The 23,616-nt window shown below is 38.3% G+C and overlaps 2 protein-coding genes across 3 annotated transcripts in view; both read left to right on the forward strand.

The window, feature by feature from the left end:
* Positions 1-79: 79 nt before the first annotated feature.
* Positions 80-2,651, forward strand: LOC136347465 (uncharacterized). Its single transcript, XM_066297482.1, has 3 exons — positions 80-572; positions 1,749-2,301; positions 2,367-2,651. Exons 1-3 carry the CDS (start codon positions 369-371, stop codon positions 2,636-2,638), a joined length of 1,029 nt encoding a protein of 342 aa, XP_066153579.1. The 5' UTR covers positions 80-368; the 3' UTR covers positions 2,639-2,651.
* A 7,840-nt stretch (positions 2,652-10,491) lies between these two features.
* LOC136347660 (mucin-2-like) overlaps positions 10,492-23,616 on the forward strand; it is a 33,108-nt gene continuing 19,983 nt past the window's right edge. Inside the window, exons 1-4 of one of the 2 annotated variants that reach the window (XM_066297847.1) lie at positions 10,492-10,630; positions 20,543-20,755; positions 21,335-21,562; positions 22,686-22,903. In XM_066297847.1, coding sequence (XP_066153944.1) covers positions 20,551-20,755; positions 21,335-21,562; positions 22,686-22,903 — 651 coding nt within the window. In that variant the 5' untranslated portion in view covers positions 10,492-10,630; positions 20,543-20,550. The remainder of the gene's footprint in view (positions 10,631-20,542; positions 20,756-21,334; positions 21,563-22,685; positions 22,904-23,616) is intronic. The other variant, XM_066297848.1, reaches the window with a different exon arrangement.

Consider the following 23,616-nt stretch of genomic DNA (forward strand, 5'->3'; position numbering starts at 1 on the left):
TCGGAGTAGAAAGTGTAGGACGAGTTGCTATATTTTCAAACTTTTCCTTGATCAAACAAGAAACCATATTGGATAGTAAATATTAAATGAGGCCCTTTTATGTTTTAGCTAAACGAAAAGTTCGTCAGTTTCTGTACTTTTTATTTTTCCATGCTTTTCACATCCAACGCTTCATACTCTCGTTACACTCCCTGCTCGAGTTCGAGTTAGACGTCAAGTGAAATAGCTGTGTCTTGTCAGATTTGACGTTTCAATTTACTATAAACAACACAGTTTTAAAATTTGAAAGTATATACATAACAGATATAAGTTTAAAAAACATAAAAACTGTATTATTTCACATATAAAAGCACTAAACAATAACGGGCATGGAAGAACAGGATAATAGTTTTATTAAAAATCAAATTTTGAATTTATTAGCTGCTGACAAAGGTGAATCTACAGGAGATTATCCTTATCCAATGTTGCAGAAAAAGGCTTTAGAATCAATTGCTTACAATGTGACTGAGGCTGTTTATACATCTTTGGAAGAAAATAGCAAATTAAGTTCTACAAGACGGTGTAATTTGTTAGTAAGTATACAGTTCTTGTGCAGTTGAACAATTCCTCAATCGAGGTACACTTTCTTTGGATTATCCTAACTTCTGAATTACTATGTAAGATAAATATATTTATTGCACTGTAACAATACCCGTTATATCTATAAAAGGACCCAGTTGTAATCACCCAAACAGGTCAGATATGCAACAGAACATTATAAAACCCTTAATAATACTCCATTTAATAATAAAATACAGAAGTTTTCTGAATAGTTTATGTGTCTTATCAATGCCATCCACAGATAATTAATTCAACTCAATTAAACAAATTCACTAAATTTAGCTTAAATCTTTCTTTTTCTGGGCTTCAATGATGCCTTTTTGTATTAGCAGTATTTAGCCAAATGATTATTCTTTTATTATCTTAAATATGAATGACCATATAGAAACTTGCCAATGTTTGCTGAGTTTTTACTCATTTCATTCTGGTTAAACACCAAACTAAAGGATTTTGTGCACACTGACAAACAAGATGGGATTCTCTTCCACAGATTAAATATGTATGAGCAATTGCTGTTAAAGACTTGCTATGGTCTTTGTAGGTGTGTATTCCACATTTGCCACAAGACAGCTGTCTTTTAAAAAAGTGAAACTGAACACTGAAAATTGTGTTTAAGCCAATCAAATTGTTAGGTAGTACATTTTTTCCTAAGAACTATAATTTTAATGGCAAATTATGCTCAATAGCCCTGGTCAATAAAAAGTTAATCATGTTCCATCCTTATACTATGCTATATGCTATACTTTGGTATAAATAGTATAGTCTTGAAAAGCTAGCAACTGTGTGTTTAATCATTTACCTTATATTATTTAATTAATTTAGGGTGTATTAAAATTCAGAAGAGTTATGAAGAATATACTCGTTGGGAGAGCCTATTATTACATTGGCCAGATTTTTGGCCACAGAGCTGTCTTTAATGCTTTTAAGTTGTAATTGTAATGTTTATTGTGAATTTGTCTTTTTTTCAGCAGTTTGTAGTTTGTAATATATATGTAATTTCATGTACATCAAGTACATAAGATTTTTAATATTTTAGCTTTCAGCTAAGAACTTTTTTTTATTATTTTACATCATATTACAAATGCATGATTCATGTATATTGGAAAACAGCTGCTTAAGACACATCTTAAATCAACTTACTATTTCAGAAATTTGTAAACAATATATGCCAAACACCCACATTTTACTTAACCCAGGGCGGTACTAAAATATATTTGAATCAACACAAAAAAGAATTTTGTGACGAAGCGGTGCCTACCATTCAACCTTTAATCCAATTAATCCACAACGAAATTGATGAATTGCCTTTAGATATTCATAGTCAGGTGTCAAGTTTTTACAAGAGGAGAAATAAATGCCGGAAAAATAAAGCTAGAACGCTTAATTATATAAAGCAAATTGATAAAGAACGACTGCATAACGATCAAATGCATTTGCAAAGAAATATTTCACACTACGAAACTTGCCAGAGTTTGATTGATCACTTAATAGTGTGTGGAAGTGAGCATTCACATATTGGTAGCAGAATCGATTCAAAAGAATTTAGGAAAAAGCAAGTTGGGTTTTGTTATGCCGTTATTAATGTGAACAATGGGGAGTGCGATAAGGCAATTATTGATCATATGCTGGAGAAGTTGTTAACATATAAGGAGCTAGAGCTTTATGAACTCGAGTTTCTTGAAGATTTATGGCTTTATGAAGGTGTCCACGCAACATCTAATTTTCCTAATAAACGAATAGCATTATAGATTTCTTTTTTGTTGTAGATTATTATACTAGTTCGATAGTAACTAAATTTCCATGGATAGTTGAAAAAATAATTATTTCCTGTTGTGCGGAAATCATCAAGCTGACGGATGGTTCTCAAGTGTCTGAGTATTATGCCTCATTGGACAAGAACAAGGCACTGCTCAAGGTTCGAAAGGAATGTACAGCGAATTTGGAGTTGTTCTTGAAATTAAAAAATCTAATTTTTGAGCTATTTGTTTTTAGTTACTGTAATGAAAATGTTTATAAATTCTCAGATTACATTATTTAGTTCTGTTGCATAATTTTTATTGTTTTTTTTCTTTAATTAACCCTTTCACTTCGAAAATTGTATACTTTCGGCTTTCACCGTAAAAGAAGAAAAAAAGTGCTTTTGGCGACACCCGCTTTCACTTAATACATGGCAATTGCACGCCACCCACTGTCACTTACTAAACGTCAGCTACACTAGTGACCTATCTTACAAGAAACAAAAAACGTCCGATTATTAATTTGTTCAGTAAATATCACGAACATCTTATTTCTCGCCGCGCTAACACTACGACACGCACAAACTGAATCATCTAAGAAATGTTATGGTTTCCAAACGTACAAAAAACTCTACAGCCTTTTGCTAATGGTTAACTAATCGATCAAAAAATAATATACAGTGTGTCCAAAATAAGGAGGACATGATGTATGTTATTGCTTTAAATATGGTGATATTCATTCTGATGTCAAAAATATGTGGTTTCATGACGTTATGTGTGAGGACTTTGCCATAAATGAAACAATTTTTCAAAATAACTTAAAAAAACAAAAAAAAAACGAGGGGTATTCCAAGGGTGTTTTAAGGTTCTAATGGTTGCAAAATGTGACCCTAATTACGCTTTAATGTTTCAGAGAAGCCTGTGCGGTTCGGTATAATTAAAGGCAAATTCAATTCCAATCTCAATAATTAAGTTTTGTAACAAATGCGGATGTATGATAAGGTGTCATGGGTAAAATCAAATGAACTCGAGTGTGAAGCACTAATTTTATGAGCATTTCTCACTTCGTCGAATCTGCAAATTTTTTTTTCTTGTTTTTGTTGTTGCACTCAAGTCGATCTGGGTGACGTCTTTAATCATTTCGGTATTTTCCGTGTTCGAGCAAATTAAAATGCTACATTAATACAATAATCAGTGCAGAATTAATGAAATTATCCGATTGGCCGATCATCGATGACCCATAACAAAAGAATTTCAATAAAATCGTAAATCCCCCAAAGTTTACCTTTGAGATCTATAAGTTTCAAGTCCGGACTGCCTTGGCCCGATTCTTCATAAATGCTTCTAATTATTATAATTTCTCTGTTTTTACCTTAAAAATTCTTAGTTATTGCGTTAGAATTACGAAATAGGTGATTCGCTGAAACAACGCGAGACCAAACTAGAACGACAAACGACCATTTGGGATTAAATTTGAAAAATGCGTCGCGACGCCCACGCCGGGTGCCGATTAAGGAATTTTGTTTGTGTTGTCATAGCGGATAAATTGTAATTTCTTGACATACATTTCGGGAATTCGCCATTGTAATGCAAATGTTGTTGCCCCTGAACATTCGAAGGGAATTTCGTTTAGTATATTAAGAAAAATAGGCCTTAAAAATATCTCGTTTCGTTGTATAATCCTGTAGGTATTTTTAAACTAATTTGTAAAAAAACTTGCTTGCACTCCCACTTGGGTACATATTTTTAATCCCCATCGCCGAAGGCGACAGTTTCAAGGAGACGCTAATTTGACAAATGATTTAGAAAAACAAAATTTTGAAATGGTTTTTCCTCGGTTATTTACCGGTCTTCCTTTGACAAAAGCACGCATTAGCTTAGTAGGTAACGCAAAGGTCAAATCTTAGTAATTAGTGGTGGTACGTTAAAGGTCACATGTCTAAGATTTTTCTCTGTTAACTTCAAATGAAATATGGACAACCTACTGACTCGCGGAAGTACGAAATATATTAAAAAAAAAAAATGTCTAAACCGTTTTCTATGATAGCATGCTAATCGCCAGGGATTTACAAAACACTAACGCGAATTAAGACACATTAAAATAACCCGCGCATGTGCCTTATTTTAAGAAATCGGCAGTTAATGATCTCAAATCAATCGAGCGAATATAAAATTTTACTTATTAATCTTCGTTCATCATAACATTTGTAAGTAAATTTATCGATAAACTTACGAATTGAGCACGATAAAAAGGATTAAAGTGCCGCGTGTGCATAATCGTTTGAGTTGTTATTGATTGAGCAATATTCGATTGAATAAAAAATTTAACATAAGGCGTTGTGGCTTTTTGTACCCTGACCCGACGACTAATTGCTGTAATTATTGCTTCAAACTCATTCGCATTCAAAACCGAAATGCATTAGCCTCGTAATTGAAATTTTGTACAACCCAAAAGAACAGCAAATCTCTAGAAATGATGAACAAAACATAAAAATCCGTAAATGTTAAGGTTCTTCTTTCTAGCGAGTGACATCACCTTCGAATTATTCTGTTTCATAACAAATAAATTAATCGGATACTATCTGGCAAAATTGTCTTATAAAATCATTTGTTCCCTGAGCACGTCGGTACTTATGCGGTACTTTATGGTAAATTAAGAAGCCTCCAGCACATAAATAACATAGGCCCAACTTCCTTGTTTGACCGAAGTTAAAAAAAATGTCCCAAAAGAAGGAAACCGAACACCCTTGGTGTTATTACAGAAGTTTTTTTACTCTTTTTTTTAGTTGCTACCTACGCGGGTTTGCAGAGCTAGCCATTAAAAAAAAAAAACGAAACACAGGTTTTATACTTTTTCACATATTTAAAACCATTCAAATCTAACAACAAACAAAACTTTTACATCACGACTTTGACTTACAGCAACTTTCCTCACTCCAAGCAGCATGAATGACGTCGCTTTCCGCACGCTCACAATGTAATTTTCTTTCGGCGCATTATGCATTTTCTGCGTTAACAGTGACTGGTCTAAATCATGCAAATTTCCATTTAGTGACATTTTTATTTATTTTTACACCCAGCAGTAAATATCAGCTTGCCAAATCTAGGCAAATAAACATTGTGTTTCCAAATATCGAATCACTAATTGAAAGCGACCTTAAATGAAGCCGGAGGAAAGCATAATTAATAATCGTCTGCCGGACAAGGACGCTCCGCAGGGCTTAAATTCGATCTCAACTAATAAATTGGTCAGGATCTATGTGTGTATAATGTCAAGCTGGTGATACCACCTGGATTGTTCGAAATTCAACGAAAAGGTCAAGTTTTGTGGTCGGACACGTTTCTATTTTGACGTCAGGAAACAAGAATAGTGCAGGGACAACTAGCCTGCGGTGGCACCCTTAATAGGGACAATGGCGATTCTAGTCATTAATGAAATCGTTATTTTTCAATCATTGATTCCCGTTTTGTATACAGGGTGAGTCGGGAGGGTCGTACCAAACTTCAGGAGCGTGTTGTACATGAAAAATAAATGTAAAAAACTCAAATGTTGTTATCCGATTTTCGTTTGTTTACGAGTCATAGCGTAAATAAAATTAAAACATAAAGGTTAAGCAACATTTAGACGAAACGTTTCCTGGACGTTGGATTGGTCGTGGTGGCCCTATTAGTTGGCCTCCAAGATCTCCAGACTTCACACCACTAGACTATTGTTGGTGGGGTTGGTTTAAAACTGAAGTGGACAGAGTAAAAGTGGACACTCGAGATGCACTAATTCAACGCATTAGAAATGCTGCAGCTGCCATTAAAGGAAGACATGAAACAATCAGGAGCGCAACGAATGCTCTTCATGGACGAAGCCGACAATGTTTAGAAGTTGATGGCGATATTTTTGAACATTTACTATGATATCCGAACGTTCATTTATGGAATTTCTTATGAAATTTATACATTTTTTAAATTTTATGTTTTTATTTTATTTACGCTATGACTTGTAAACAAACGAAAATCGGATAACAACATTTGAGCTTTTTTACGATTATTTTTCATGTACAACACGCTCCTGAAGTTTGGCACGATCCTCCCGACTCACCCTGTATATCGTATATGTGTTTCATAGAGTATTTTTATGTGGTGTTTTTTTGAACAAATTTGCATTTTTTTTTTATTTATGGGCATGTGGCCCGCCATGGGCATATCCAAATGGGCTAATGACGGCCCGAATAAAAAATGGGAACGAAATGTGTTTATTTGTTTTTTTTTAACGAAAAATCTTATGTGCATGAACGAAATGTTCCTCTTTGCAGCAGTTCTTTTTTGAAAGAAAAATACAAAAAAGCCAAAAGGAACAATAAGCTAAACAGGGTATTTTTTACGTTTTGAAAACGCGACGTAGCCTTTTCAGTGAAATTTATGTTACAGGCACATTTTAAATATGGGTTATTAACATACCATAAAAGCAATACAGCAATTATGAGTTTACTGTTTTTTTCCACACACATGCATTCACATCGCCGGATTCGACAAACGGATCTCCGAGCATACCCAGTAAAGGTCTTTGGTTTTCCTCTTTCGCATATCACACATCCTTCTCAGGCAGCTTGTTGATTTGAACAAATAATATAATTAATTATTTTACAGCTTCTACGAAAATATTAAAAAATCACGAAGATCATTCATTCGTCGACTGATGACTGGTCATCGTACCGACTGATTGTATGGAATATTTCGACATTAACCGGATATACGGTTTCACACGTAAAACGTGGACTGTTTCTAATGAGATTGATGTTTCAGACGCCTGAAGAATAACGAAGAAGGGTACATGGCCCCCCCAAAGAGTCTTGAAATTTGATGTTACGAAGCTCAGCATCGCAACAACGACGTAGATGGAGATAGATAAGAATTGTCTATGTGATGCGGGATCTCGAATACGCCTCCGAAAGATCAGAGCCGTGAAGTAACTTTCTCTGTTGATGGATAAACGGTACTAAAAACTAAGAAACGTTTAAAGCACGCTTTTATTGTGAGTGGTTAATGAATGGGAACGAGCAAGAAAATGCTGAAAATGGAATTTCGTAGGCAAGCAATTTGCTATTACGTAACTATTTATTTTCGGTTATTGTCATTAGTGTAAATTAATCAATTGAATTAGCAATACGTCCAGACGACCGGATAACAAACCGTTGATGATGCGTTCTTCTGAATTATTCCTAAAACGTAGATAGGTGGTAATGATCTGTGGGTCTCGATTTTCATAGGCCTTCGGAACTTGCCGCTTGGCATGTGTAAGAACCAAAGGTTAGACGTCATACTATAATTGCAGATCGAAAAGGGAAAATTATGAACCGGATTCTAGTGTTGGAAGCAGTAAAATCGTACCCACGCTTTTCAAAGCCGCAATTTTATTATCATTCGCTGTCACAAAGTGTGGGATTCGGGTCAGAAAATATTGGCACGACTCATAATTGTTACGTAATTTGAGGATTTATTAAGCAACAGGACTAAAAAAGGACCAACAGTCGTTTAAGCGAGTCAAAAGCCATCAAATCGATGTTGACCGCGTCGTACTTTCTACGCGAATTTCTACTGAGCAATTTAAAGAGCGTAACAAATATGGTAACAATTGAACATCACCTTGGATGGGTGACTTCATAACATAAATATCACCCACCACCCACAGATACAATTTGAAAATGACCCTGTACCTTCAGCGAAAACATTTCTTCATAATGTCTTCTGTGAATGATGAATCAATTTGATGGGTTTCAGATGTAGATTATTCGGTGTTTCTTTGCACAAGAAAATTTCATTGCGTGGCATTCCATCTACCTACTTCTTCATCATCAGCGATTTTGTAATTGTTGCACTTGTAAATGAGGCCGATAACTCACATCTCAACACTCCACATTGTGCTATTGTTTTTCTCAATTCATTAAGATAACGGAAAGTTACTCGGGTTACCTAACAGAATACCCCCCGAACTTTGGGTTCTGGGTTACCGTTCCGAAACGGCCGTTTAATTTTGAGGAGACAAGAGAGGAGCGGTGGGTTCGGAGGAAAATTAACGGGGAAAGGTGCGCATTTTGCAACCCCGCGGACTGCTATGAGTTGATATCTGATTTCACAAAAAGTCAGTCACGGGGGTGTGTATGAGTCTAATGAAGGCAAGTTTTCAAGAACTAGCGACAACCCTACAACGTGTCCCAAAATCATGGGGCGTCATGAGGTGTGACTTTTCCAAACGGAGTGATAAAATGCCCCTTTGAACACGTGCTCCTAGACTTTTTTCACCCTGGGCCGCAGTGCCCGTAAAAAGATTGATGTCTCAGTTAGCCTACGTTAGATTTCATGATGGGACCTCGTATCAATCGTCAATACCAAATTAGCCAAAAATATATCCAGGGCGTTCACTACAGCTTAAATTTTCGCATTTTCAGCTTCAATTTTCTTGATTTTTCCGATTCGGATGGCGTGTCCTTTGTGACGTACGCCGAAAGAAATTTCAGTTGTGTCCATTTTGGTATCAAATAAGGTCAAATTTGTCCTAAGTGTTAATAGAATTATTCGTTGTTTCAAGAAAACCTGTATTCATGGGTAAGTGACCGAGTGCTAAGTATGCGTTGTCATAGTTTCGAATTTATAATTACGAATTTTAAGTTTTGATAGCACGGCAACGCATGCTGGACTTTCAGGCACTTAGCTGTGAATCCAGGTTTTGTTGGAGCCATAATTCCATTAACATTTAGGATAAATTTGACATTATTTTATATCAAGGAGACGAAAACTGGACATTGAGGTTGAAAAGATGAAATTTGAAGTGAATATTCAGCCAAATGAGTATTCACGCCTGCTAAAATGATCTCACGTGAGAGTCCGTCCTGAGTTTATCAAAATCCAATTTGAGCTAACTGCGACATTAATTTTCCATGGGGCGCTGCAAATCTCTAAAATTTCTCTTCAAACATCGTGGCATCGAGCCACTGCACCCCGGGGCAAACACTTTTCGACCTAACAGGGGCTCAAGAGAGGGGCCCATCGCGAAAAAATGCGGGCGGCCCCATTGAAAACAACCGCGCCTTATGATGCCCCGACTTTTTAAGATGCCCTGTAGGTTGTCACCAGTTTTAACACTCGCCTTCATTAGTCTCCTACGCGTGCCCTTAATTGCTTATTTCGTGAAATCACAAGTGAAACCGTAGGTGCCCGAGGGGCTCTCAAACGGACACCCCGTATAATGGTGTTGCGGGTTACACCTTTCTAATGATGAAAAAATTACGGAAGTCATCGGCAAGACACAAAGCTTCAGGCTCGAGAAGCCCCCGAACCAGCAGGCAAGTTCCAAAGGACGGAAAATTTGGACGAAAATGAGAAAGATCAAAGACTCTATGGAGATGAGCTCCGAAAGTATTATTAGGGATTATGCGAACTCCGCGCTGAAGGAAGAGGGCCTGGAGCAACACCTGAGCAAGGGAAAAAGTTAGTTCAGACAAAGGCTTAAAAAAAAAGAAGTTAAGTCGAACGCCAGGGCCAAGGAGGAAAAGAGGGGAGGACGCCAAGCAGCAAGGCCGGAAGGACTAAAAGTCAATAGAGTGGCCAGAAAAGCAGGAATCGAAAGGGGCTCGACAAGCTTCGCACTCAAGTGGATTAAAGAAGGGTCAGAAGAGTCACATCGTCAGCCGATCGATGACGAAATTCGCGGATGTTTTTTTTTGATTTATCAAAGGCCTGCGAGTCAACAAACTCCTCAGCAATGCGTTAAAGAGCAGCCAATTCGCTAAGGGTATTTATCGATTATCGATGTTGGGTCTACATAAAATATCCCGTTAGACATGAAATTTCTAGGGTTTGGATTGTAAGCCTTAAGGGGAAGCTTTATTGTGCGTAATTCATTTAGCCCCCAAAAAACTGGTATAAATATCACAAATTACCTTCTCAAGTTTTCCACCCGGCCCGGCCCGTGTTCATTTCCTTGTTGGGAACATAGTTACCGTGCGAATAAAATTAAGTACGTAGCCATATTATTTAGTGGCTGATAACATCACGTATGTGCATAATTAAAGGGAGATTCCAATAACATACACTCGTATCTTCTTCGCTGCTCAAGGAGTACCGGCCGCGGCGACTTGGAGGTGGTACCACCGCACCATGCACACAATGAGTCAAATGCAAAAGATGATCCGCTCGTATAAAAACGAACATCCCAATTTGGCGAGATCAGTACCCAAACTCAAATAAGTGAGAGTGTTTCAAAAAACGAGGTGTGCCACAACGACGACGCTTTTTTTTTGACCGTAAGTACGCACAGGTCGAACCCACCTGAATGAAGATGGTCGGATTATTACGCAATCAATAAATAATATGCTGATGAGGATCCGTTTTCTCTCCGCCACATGAGTATTATGGACTGTTCGGGTGCCCATCCTAGTGCCATTGTGGATTTAGTGGAAAATAGTGATATAACTAGTGGTGGTTTTTGCTGTGATCCCCACGATTGCGTAGGGTGAGAGTACGGAGAGACTCTTGCTGCGCTCCCCGCGGTCACGTAGGGTGAGAGTATTGAGAGACTCTTGCTGCGCTCCCCGCGGTCACGTAGGGTGAGAGTATTGCGAGACTCCAGCGTCTAGTGGATTATCTAGCTGTATGGTTAACTTTTTGGCTACAAACTAGACAGTTTAATAGTTATCTTAAAGCATGTCACAGGATCGGCGTGAAGCCTTTGACTCGGAGAGTTCCTGAAGAAAAAATGATTACTTTTATTGCAACGTTGATTTTTCATTTTCGCATCGAGAGAGCTGCATAATTTGAAATTGGAGCATAAAAAAAATCAGTTTTTGTATAATGAACTGTTGCAGAAAATTTTAGTTCTCTCTTTGCCAAGTTCAATTCGTAAACTCAACCACAATCGAGTATCAGTACCTACTTTAGTCTCCGACTCTTCATTAATTTTTTTTTTAGACTGTGCCCGGTCTCTAATGCAAAAATGCAAGCCATAGCTATAATATCCACGCATTTAGCGTCGTTAAATGCTGATTACCTCCTAGAAGGAAAAGTAGCCTTAAAGTTATGTTATATCACTATTTTTGACTAGATTTCCGACTTGTGTAATACCTTACGAAACAGCTCCTTCATTAGCTAATAGAAGCTTTTAAGGCGCGCTGATAGAGCTCGGCTGAGTTTGGGTAAAGATCATAATTTTCTTTGCGACTTTATGATTCACAAACTTACCCCTCTAATGAGTTTCCGACGTTAACTTGGCGAGCCTCTGGCCGACAGCAAAAATATTATTAAAGTTTTTTCCCAAATTTGATTGAATTGATTAATGTTCACCTATCGCGTTCCTAGATTTAGATATAACATTACACGAACAGTTTCTACTCTTGATGAGCCGATCTTCATCAATCGCCAACACCTTTTTGTCGTTTTGGAAATTGCCAATTTAGGCTGCATTCTCGAGAATTATATCTTACGAAATCACTTCAAAATAGGAGACCAAGAAATAATTTCCTATTTAAGACCTTTTCGTTGTTTTGCGGTGTAAGCATTGCAACCGCGCAAACCCAAATAGGCGCATTTGGCATTAACTTCTTTTGCAACAGGCGCCTAATAGGGGCTTATGATCCGCTACAAAATGTCAAATAAGTCGATTTCTTTCATTTCAATTTTAGTCCATCTTCGAGTTTTACGCAGCTCGACGGTCTGAAGTGTTAAAAGAAACCAGAGGAGTCGAGACAATGCTGAGGTGTGTCCAAACATGTTCCAGAGATTGTGTTTGACCTACATGTTTTTGGTGTTTATTTCGTCTCTCTTGAAGCGTTGCGCTATTCGACTGCTTTCGGCACTCTTCAGAAGTTCGGAGTTACAGCAATGGAGTAATTTGCGTTCTTTATTAATGTCTTGAACTTAGAGGGAATGTTAGCCGTGGTCGCTAACGCCTGAATTAAACGCATAATTTTCACTTCATGAGGTCATGACTTCTTTGAGCTCGATATCTGGAAAAACACACATTTTTCGCCGCATGATGGAGATCCCGGATGCAAATACGTAAACGCTCGTAAGGGTTTTCCCCACAGCAGGAGATCACTATTGTGCGTGTACTATTATTTCTATAAAGGTCGAAAAATTAACGAAATTTTAATTATCGCTTTTAAAAGTCGGAACAGAATTTGATTGGTTTTGCGATTATAAGAATCGTGCTGTCCATAGACGTCCATCTAACGCCAATATTGATTTAAGCGCAGAATTCAAAGTTCGAAGAAGACACGGATTCATCATTTGTCCGAGAACCTTGTAAATCTAAGATCCTGTCACTAATTATCGCTATTTGCATAACTTAAACTGCAAAAAGGCGATGGAGTTTCTTCTCGACTTTCGGTTTCATTGTAAACGAACGAGTTATCTGTACATAAATCTTCTTCTTCTTTCCCAACAACAGTGTGTCCATGCGAAATATTGTTTGTACAGCCAATTAGAGTCTTCTAAAAATGCCTTGAAGGAAAATTTTTATTTGCTTTTTCAACAGACTGTGTGATACGCCACCTCGCAAGTAGATTCGCCGTGAATTTCGTGCATTTAGCCGAGCAAATTTTCCTTAGAGAAATTTAACGAGTAAACCGACCTATGGCATATCGTTATGATTCAAATTAACTTAAGTCTCATTCATTTAGACGTTCCCATTAATAAGATGTATAAAACGAAATTAAAATATTTGCTTAACTAATTATAATACAAAACTATTACGTGCGTTAAAGTGGACGTTGCATAAATACAAATTCGAAATATCTCTGCAAGCTGGCAAATGTTAAGGACAATTTGCATTTACGTACGAAGCCTCTGTCATTGAAAATACCACACAATTAAATTTTCTTCTTGAGAATTGTTAATAATAGAATTTATTAGTTATTCGTGTCCTCTTTTAATATGTGTCTGCAAGTGCCGACATTATTCTTACAAGAAATAGCGCGACATTACCAATACGTCACGACTTAAGGGTTTTCAATGCGTTATTTCGAGCAAAAAAATTGATGGATGCATGCGTTTACGACCCCACTTTAATCAATACTTCCTACTTTTTTTTCATGAGAAAAATCTTCGAAAGGCATCCGACCTGGTGTTCTGTGGGCTGGACAGTGTGGGGTTGGCTGAAGATCTTGCCCGTTAAAAACCTCGCGGTTTCTGTGGTCTTGTCCTGTTTCTTGTAAAATCACTAAAAAAAAATGTGGAACTGTTTGCACTAAGATGCAAGAAAATGCTTCTTTCAATTCGCAAGGTACAAGGTTGTATCTGCGTATCATCATTCACTATAGTCTGCATTTTATACCCTGTATACACGGTATCTCCTATGTTTTCCACGTATGGCCGTAGCTATCGTTTGAAAGCCTGTAAGTCCTTTGTTCCAAATTTTGCTCTTGACTCTAAAATTACCATTGTTTACTCATTTTGTAGTCCGTATATTCCACCGTACCGGTAAATTTGGACGAATGTACATTGAAATTCCTATATGTGAATAATAGAGCCTAACTTGAATTATTGAGCGTCAAAAATGGAATTTTAAGTCGCAACTCCGCAGCTTTTAGCCTTAACCTGAACTAGCCTGAACTAACATTTTTTGTCATTTATGCAACTAAATTCTTGTGGTCTAAAGGTAGATTAATGAAAATATAATAAATCCCGCAAACGAGCGAGAGAGTTTTTGCATTTGCCTGGTCCCTACTTATACATATCTAGAGGTACCTTTTCTCAATTTGACCAGAAGCCAATGTACCGGATGTCCCGTTAACACGGGACGTCGGCCGTTTCTCTCAAACTACTGGAGATCAAGGTTTAAAATATAAAATTTTATAACCAAAGTGGCTAAGATAAAATGTTGAAAACATTTTTTTTAATTCTTAACTCCACCGCCAGGCGGCGTGTCTCACATAGTGAACGAAAATATGTCAAGAGAGTGGAGAAAACAAATGAAAAGGTGCACTGAGAACGTCGCAATTTCATTCGTAAAAAGTTTCTGCATAATTTGTTTAAATAATTTATTTTATATATTTGTAAGGTTCCTCTAGAGGGCGTTACGAATGTTCTCAAATAAAAATTTAAATATCTCGGGAACGGATTACAGAATTTAAAGAAGCGGTGGCTCGTTAAAGAGCGCTTCTTTGCTCCATCCGAGGACGTGTCAGACAACTCATTTTAGTTAATGGAACTCCCCTAAGAGGGCGCTAAATCACGAAGGCGGGAACGTTGAGTAAATTTTTTTGCAAATATCAAATGGAATGATTTGTGTTTTGTATTTTAGTTAGCAAAAGCGCAATGTTTTACTTATATCCTGAAAATTTCAACTCGATACCTCTATTTGCCGGAAAATATGCCGGTTTCCACCCGGAATCTATGGTATTTAGCATGTGCCGCGCTCACGACCTGTTGACGACTTTCGGCACTCAAACAATTTTTTCATTAACTTCAAAGATTATTTGAGTGCCGAAAGCCGTCAGCAGATCGTGAGCGCCGCAAACGTCAAATACCATAGATTCCTGGTAAAAACCGACATATTTTCTAAACAAATAGAGATATTCAGTTGAAATTTTCAGAATACAAGTAAAATTTTCGCTCTTGTTGACTAAAATGCCCAGCATACCATCCCCTTTGATATTTACAATAAATTTACAAACCAACCTTCGTAATTAAGCGCTCTCTAAGGGGAGTTTCATTAACTAAAATGAGTTGTCTGACACGTCCTCGGATGGAGCAAAAGAAGCGCTCTTTAACGAGCCACCGCTTCTTTAGATTCTGAAATCAGAAAGTACACTGTGGCCATAAGAAGACTAAGAATAGGACATACAAGACTAACTCACGGTCATCTAATGGAAAGGACATCTCCCCCGAAATGTGACAGGTGCAATGTCTTGCTGACACTCGACCATATCATCACAAAGTGTCCAATGTACAGTGCCAACAGGATCTTCTTTCAAATTAAAGATGAACTGCACGAGAACTTGCACTCCACAGTAGATCAGAGAACGACCATAGAATTCCTGAAGTCAATCGATCTTTTTAACTCCGTCTAAACGTAATCTTCATGTCCACTTGATATGTACCTGTACTCAGAACGTTTTGTATACTGTCAAATGTATGTTGAGTGCTAATAACCCAAGTAGTTGAGGCACTATAATCTTAATAAAAATTTAAAAAAAAAAATTCTGGAATCCGTTCCCGAGATATTTAAATTTTTATTCGAGAACATTCGTAACGCCCTCTAGAGGCACCTTGCAAGTATACATAAAAAAATCATTTAAAGAAATTATGCAGAAACTTTTTACAGATGAAATTGTGACGTTCTCAGTACACCTTTTCATTTGTTTTCTTCACTCTCTTGACATATTTCAGTTCACTATATGAGACGCGCCGCCTGGCGGTGGAGTTAAGAATTAAAAAAATATATTTCTAACATTTTATCTTGGTCACTTTCATTGTAACATTTTTATTTCAAAGCCTCGTCCCCACTGGTTTTGGGGATCGGGCCAGCGTCCCGTGTCGACGGGACGCCCAGCGCACGGGCGTTCGCAAACCACTCTTTCGCCCTTCTCGCCTAGCTCCTTCTCGATTTTCGCCAGTACGTGCAGACACTCCCAGTTAGTTCTGGTGAAAACCCCAAGCAAATTAGAGAAGAAGATCTGATAACGCTTTAAATGAAAGCTAAGCAACTCATGACTGTCACCCTTTGCGTTACTTATTTACATACAATAACAGTATAAGTGATTTGCTCATACTCGTAGGCGATAATAGCAATTAAAGCATGCAAATGTGAGATAAAATTGTCTAAACCCAATTATGTATAAATGTCGTCCTTGGAGTGCATTTTCTAATAACGTTACCAGTGAAGCTTTATCTGCAGGCTTGCTCTTGGATTCAGTTCTTTTGCCTATTCCCTCATTCTCAATTCATCAATCTAATGACATTCGCCTTGGCGAATTAAAATAAAAAGTTCTCGTAGTAAACGATTAAAGAATGTTAAGTAGCTTTGGCAAAAAGGTGGCATCAGGCATCAACGAAACAAAGACCGCTCATACGGAAGATCCTGATAAAACGTAATTACATTAAGCGCTCATTTAAAAATAGCAATTAGACGCTTATTCACGATCATCGCCATGTAATTTGAATGCCAACTAATATCCATATCCGCGATACCCTGTGAAGAAATTACGGGCATTAATAACACTTGACCGAAACAACGCGCTTTGTTGTTGATTTTTTCACACACTGCGAGCTTCCCATTGTCTATTTTGATTTTGATAAATTTTGTTCAATTAGAAGGTTAAACTTTGAATGTAACAATTAGGCCAAGCGGCGCAGGTCGCGTCGGTTCAAGATAAGTAAACCACCGCACGCGTGCGTAAGTAGGTCGCACTGCACGTAAGTCGCAATGTGTCGATGTCGAAACTCTCTGTGGGTTTTCGATACCGACGTGTGCGGGTAAAAACTTGTCACAGCTAATAAAGGACCACAATCGTAAGATTTTTTTTAATCAAATATTTTCGCGAATTTTTCCGTAGCCGCGTTTTTTTCGCCCTAAACAAACAACATGGTGTCGGATCCCCACCCACGTCGCCATGTCATTTATGGTTGAGTCTGTTATACAGTGGGTCAAAAAAGTATTCGTACACCGTATCGCATGTCATATTTGAAAAGAGTGAAAAGACTAATACTTCGTATGCATTCACTATTGCCTGGAGTCTTCTGAGCATTGACTCAACTCATTTTCGGGTCACTTCAGGGCTAATTTGTTGCCAACATTCTTGCAGTTTCGTGATTAACTGTGGACGAGATCGAACTTCATCCCTCTTTAATTGTGATTCCAAATAAGCCCACAAATTTTCGATCGGGTTTACGTCCGGTGACTGGGGAGGAGGAGGAAATAACTGTCGTCCATTATACAACAACCATCCCTTGGTTACTCTGGCAGCGCGTTTGGGATCATTGTCTTGTTGAAACAAATATGAATCCCAAATTTGGTTGCACTTCGGTTCAAATTGCCTCGGAGTATCTTCACATACTTCACAGCATTCATGATATCATCGATGACGACAAGTTCGCCAACTCCCGCAGCACTCGTGCGTCCCCACACTAGGACTCCGCCACCTCCATGTTTGGTAGTTGGAACAAGATTCTTCGGATCTAATTCTTTGTTGGGTTTTCGCCACACAAAATTCCTTCCATCTGACCCGAATATATTAGATTTGCTTTCGTCTGAGAATATTGCGTTCTCCCAGAACGATAAGGGCTTATTTGCATGTGTCTCAGCAAAATCTAGACGTTCTTTTCTATTGATTTCACTCATGAACGGCTTTTTTCGAGCAGTTCTTCCTTTGAACTCAAATTGGTGAAGTCGATTTCTCACAGTTTGAGCACAGACGGTTTTGCCAAAATCTGTCTCAATGTGTTTTGCAATCTCCCTCCTCTCATAGGTTTTTTTCACAAGTTTAAGGACACTGCGGGTTTCTCGTGCGGTTAGTTCCTTTGGACAACCACTACGCATTATCTGTTGCGTCCTTTTTGAATTTTGAAAAAATGTACTGGACAGTTGTATGAGAGATTTTAAGCATCTGCCCAATGCGTCGATAACTTGAATTTTCCTTAAATAACGTTACAATTCTATCTTTTTGAACATCAGTTAATTCTTTGGATTTTTGCCCCATTTTCCTGGACTGTTTCTGATAAAATTTCGAATAAAGCGATAAACATATTTCTGTTTGTATAAACCAACATCAAGAACTTGTACAAACATGTTCGCACTCTTTAGGAAACAATATCTTAAAGAAAGCAAGTAGGTGCACGAATACTTTTTTGACCCACTGTATGTAGAACGTCGAAAAGTCAAATTCATAAATTGCTGAACTCAAAGGGCAGTTCTGGGTTTATTAGGAGAGACATAAAACAGATTCACCGTATGCACCATCTAGGCTGTTGTGAATGCTCTCCGCCTATAGACCAACATCAGCGGTTTGACCATTCGCAGAACCCACGAGTTGACACATTAAAGGCACAGTCCCATTAAGGTGCGCGTTTGGATCACTTTCACCCTGACCTATGGGAAACTGTCCAACCAGGGCTCGGATTGGGTGACGAAGGGCAAGAAGGGCGATTACGAGATCGGAAAACCAAAAAGACGAAGACAGTTCGTTTTTGCAAAAAGACACGAAAAGTCTTCCCTCATTTTCATAACCATTTTTGTACCTTTAAACTTAATAGAGACATTTTGTTTACGTTAAGTGGTGGCGTTTCTCTCGCCCATCGTCCTGGTTTTTGGTGGCGGCATCCACGTATAAAATAATACCTGGTGTCAGAGGTTTCTTCCCTGGGACTCCAACAATATTAGAAAAAATCCGTTTCAGATGCATGGGACGTATTCATGTAGCTCATCAGCGCTCACCAGATGCTCCAAATCCTTTTGGAGTTGGAGCGGGGTGGGACTGGGGTTCGGTTGTTCACTGGCAAGACGCGCTTTCCTGGTCCTCGCCCTGCAAGAGCAATCTGTTTCTTCCCTTTTATGATTTATAGCATTTATTTGATAACGATCCGGAGAAGGTCGAACGTCTAATAAATAATCCTAATAAAAGTTATAATGGGAGAATCAACAACTGACATTTAGCTCGAAAATGATTCAAAATTTAGCCCCCAAGGTTACTGCTACTTGCACTTTCTCACAGTATCCTCCTCACCGTAAGTTGTTACGTGACTCTCATTTTCTTACTTGAATATTAATCAAAAGGATTGTTGATGGATTAGACAATTAAATCAGATTATCCCATGTTTCAATCTTTGCCTGTCTTCGAATGGAGAACTGTTACATAGAAGGTTTAATGATCATCAGTAAAAATACCTCGTTTCCCAGATCATGGATGTTTTAAATAATGCAAAATTTATTCAGTAGAGAAGTTTCGCTTATTTGCTTTGCCATTAACAACCTTTTTTCGTGTTTGGTTATATAATTTCTATTTTAAATCTGTTGTGTTATGCGCCGAAAATTAAATTAATCTTTTATTGGTATTAAGGGGCGTGGCGAAACATTCTCGAGTTGCGTAAGCACCTACGGAGTTCGAGAGACTCAGCTTCGCGGCTCGTCCGCTTCGGAGGATTTTCCTTGAAGCTAGCTGCTGCCCGTCATTTCCCAACGTTACTAGCTAGTATTTTTCTCAAAAATCGACTTTTCTGCGCACCTCTTTAGGGACTTTTTTAAGTACCGCCAACTAACTAAGCCATTAGCTATCGGATTTAATTTAACGAAAGTGCATTAGTCATGAATTTACGTTGAATGTCATTATTGGGATTATGATCTGATAAATGTCGATTGTTCAATTTGATACACACGTCTAACTGTCGACCACCTCTTATTCACTTTTCTATACAATCTTAATTGGAATCGTGGACGCATTTGACGATGGACCTGGCGAAAGTAAATTGTACAATCATCGTCGATAATGTGCAAAAAATTCCCGTTAATAGTAACCATTCATGAGATTAATAGAAATTTCATTCTTATGTATATCGGTAACGGTTACGCCGACGTTACAGGGGGTCCCTCCTGTTACTGCCCCCGTTACGTCATGACCTTCTCTAGGTTCGCTCCTGTTATGGACATGCAGACAGGCGCCACGGTCCCCTAAAATGCGATATGTGTAAATTTGCGATTTCGTAAGCGAAGATTTTAAATAAATAATGTGGCATGCGGATCTTCTTCTTTCAAAATGTTATTTGCATAAGATCTCGCCTGCAGGCGGCTATATTTGTTGTTTCGCCTGATTTACGAGTATGTTACACCATGTAATTCCATCATTTATTTTCGACTTTTAGATACTACCGTCTGTTTACACTACCACTATTTTTAGTTGATTAATTCGTTTTTTCGACTGCTAAAACATTGAACATTCGGTCATCAAGACAAAAATGATCACAGCGTCACTGATCTTGAACGTATCAGCGCACATCGTGCTAATCCAACTGCAGGCGGGAACGGATCAGATCGAGAGCGAAATGAGAGTTTGCTCTTATCGATAAGGAGTTTCACGGGGAAATTGAATTTATTTTATGAAGAAGTCGATGAGGCTCCGGATTCGCAAAAAAAACATGGAGTTTTGTTAGAACTCTTCCTGTTCCTGTAACCCACAAATATCACATATCAGTTTTCAGCACTTTAATAAAGACTCTTTTCTTTCTAGTTCCCTGAATGATGTCTCCACTATTTATAGTGGGGATAACACTCCTCACTACTGTTCTGGGGGACGTGAGCCATGTCCTCCAGGAGCAGGCACACCCTCCTGCCGATCCTCAAGATATCAACAACGCGTTCACCTCCAACGACTTCTGGTGGATGCGCGATGACAGTCCCTTGAAGGCGTCTTATGATTATTTCAAGAAGTGCGCAGCAACTGGTGAGTAGGAGTGATTTTATCGATGTTTTGGAATCATAGTTTTGAATTTTTATTTTTATCCGGGGAAGGTGTAGTTGAGATTATAGTTGTGGTGGTGGTTACTGTGACTAAACTCTTCTTTGAGCCACTATCTTTTAAATCAGAGTTTGTTGTCTGCCTCAACATGGGTCTTGAAGCAACTCCCTAATTTCCGCATCTGCGTCTAGGTTAGGACTTAGGAAGACCCTAAATCTTCTTTGATTAAAGTGTAATTAATTCTGTAATTAAGCGAATCTATAGCTTAACCAGTTTCTGAGTAGCAACATTTTTAATCAGAGCTTTTCGTCGACATTAACATGCTTTTGAAAGCTGCTAATTTTTGCTTGGACAGGGCACGGTTGGAGCTATGATCGGAGCAGAGCTATTTTCCTTAACCGATTCACGAGCTACAATTTTAATAAAAATTTCTTTCTCTTAATCAACATGCTTCATCACCATGCTATCCACTACGTTCTAGAACGGTCCTTCAAATAAAATTCAGCTTCAATCACAGAATTGAAACTGAATTTAGGACTGATTTCGCTTCAATTTTTTTCTTAGGGAAATGTGCTTCTGACAAGACGAGAGCCCAGTTCAACATTGACGATGAAGGAACTGCACCCATCGACGTTAAAAAAAACGTATTCTTGAATGGTAACTTTGTAGCTTCGTCCGTTTCGAAGAATGCTTTGTCTGCCGGAAATTCTTCAGAAACCAAGTCCTTCCACAGTGGAGCGAAACTTGATTTCAGCAACAACCCATTCTTGCAGGGTGGATTTGCCCATGCAGGTGAGCCATGCTTATTACAGTCTATTACACGAGACCTCTACATGGTTTAAAACGAAATTCTGAAGGCATCGAGCATCAGTTCATCCTTTTCAGGTCATCAGTCCTTTTTCGACTACGTGGTAACGAAAACGGGACATGAGAATTCAGGAGCTTCATGTCCACTTGAAATAGTGACATTTTCGTACAAATTGCAGTAATTTAGTGTTAACTTGTGTTAACAAAAAATTAATGGCTTCAAAATTTTCTTGCATTTGCAGCTCGCAATTCGGCATCTATGGACCATGGTATATAACATAGATACATACAGTGTTGGTTACTTTTCTAGTAATATTCAGGTCGCTTCAGGGCCATAGTGCCGCAATTAACGTATGCTTCAATATGCAGTAAATAATAAAGGAAAAAATCAAACTGTAAGACCAACAGCTCAATGTAGTGCTGCAAGAGAATTTACAGAAATAATGGCCGGTGAAAGAATTGCTGCAAACAACTTTAAAACGGCCTGAACTGTTATGTTCTCATGTGTCCATAATTTGATTTTTTTACGTTTACGAATTTATAAAATTGCTAATTTTCTGAAATTATTTAAATTTTTCGACGCAGGAATTTACCTTAAAATAATGGAAAAAAGACAAAAAATTATTTCGAGGTTGAAAACTTCCATTGGACACATTAAAATTGTCTTACTTGACTCGAGGACAAGGCCGTGCGCCCTTATGACCAGTCAAACCCCTCATTCCATCGCCGTATCATTAGAAGGCGCTCGCGCGAAGAGCAGAACTCAATAAGAGGAAAATAGGAATTAATCGAGAATTGGAGAATGTTGCATTATTGGAAATCTCCATTGAACCTCCATTAGGTATCAGCGGAGCCGCTAAGATGCACCTCCGCTTGTTCGCTCTTCTTCTTCTGCTCTTGTGGGCCCCAACTTTTCTTTCGATATCTTTCCAGGTTTCTTCGAAGTTGTTTCAGGAGAAATGTTGAATTTTTAACTGAGGTATCTCTCCGTCTTCCTCTTCCCCTATTCAACACCCTCCATGTGACATAATACCACATCAGTAGTTCATATTTTAACGCGAAAATTCCTGCCTTATTCTCTAGTCCTAATTGGCATGTTTGTCAACAGCCAATGGGGACTTGATCCGTAACGAGAACGGCTTTATTGGGGTTCAGCCCTCGGTCCCTTTTAAGAGCCTTAAGAAGAACGGATATCAAACATCAGCTGTTTCAGGGTCAGCGACAAGTTCCAGCTCTCAAGCATGCAACGGAAGCGACAGAACTTGCGTCCCGATAGAGGATTGCTCGAATGGTGTGGTACTTGCCAGTGCGACTATCAAGAATACCGTAAGTACTCGATTCGATTAATGTGGTAGCAAATTATCATCGTGAGGTGTGCCTCACTAACGTCTTCCAACCAGATAGACCTATGCAGGTTTAATAATTATTTTGTGTTGTGTGCCACTGTGTACGAGGTGAAAAAGCCAAAGACGAAGAGAAGAAAGCAAAAGTGGGTGCTCATAAGTTGAAGCGAAGATTAACAGCGTTTATGTGTGCTTATTACGCAAGATTATGGCCGGAGGCTGGAATATGCTAATGTCAGGTCATGGAATTCAATAATGGACCATTTACTAGACGTCATCGTGCGGGACGGGCACGAACTCGTCCAAACGCAATTTTCTTTTCCCAATTTTGTCAGTTATTTGGTTTGAAGGATGCTATGCAAAGAGAACCGAATATCTCGCATAACACGTCAAGTATTGTTTTTAAGGGTTCATTTGTGGACTCGACCGGTATGTACGAAGGGTGACCTATGTCCTATATAAATGTACTCTGTCGATTTTTTCTTCTGGCACTCCATGTATATTATGACATTTTTGCGTTCCTTGAAAATATTTAAACGTGTTTCACGTAACACACTTAAGTCTAAATTCAACAGTTATTGAAATGTATCGCAACTAGGGTGGCCCGCTAGATCGCCCGATTTCACCCTTATGGACTGTTTTTATTGGGCTATCTGAAACGAAGGGGGCATTTAAATAAATCCAGCAGCATAGAAG

Source organism: Euwallacea fornicatus, chromosome 29, assembly GCF_040115645.1.
Source record: "Euwallacea fornicatus isolate EFF26 chromosome 29, ASM4011564v1, whole genome shotgun sequence".
Lineage (NCBI taxonomy): Eukaryota > Metazoa > Arthropoda > Insecta > Coleoptera > Curculionidae > Euwallacea > Euwallacea fornicatus.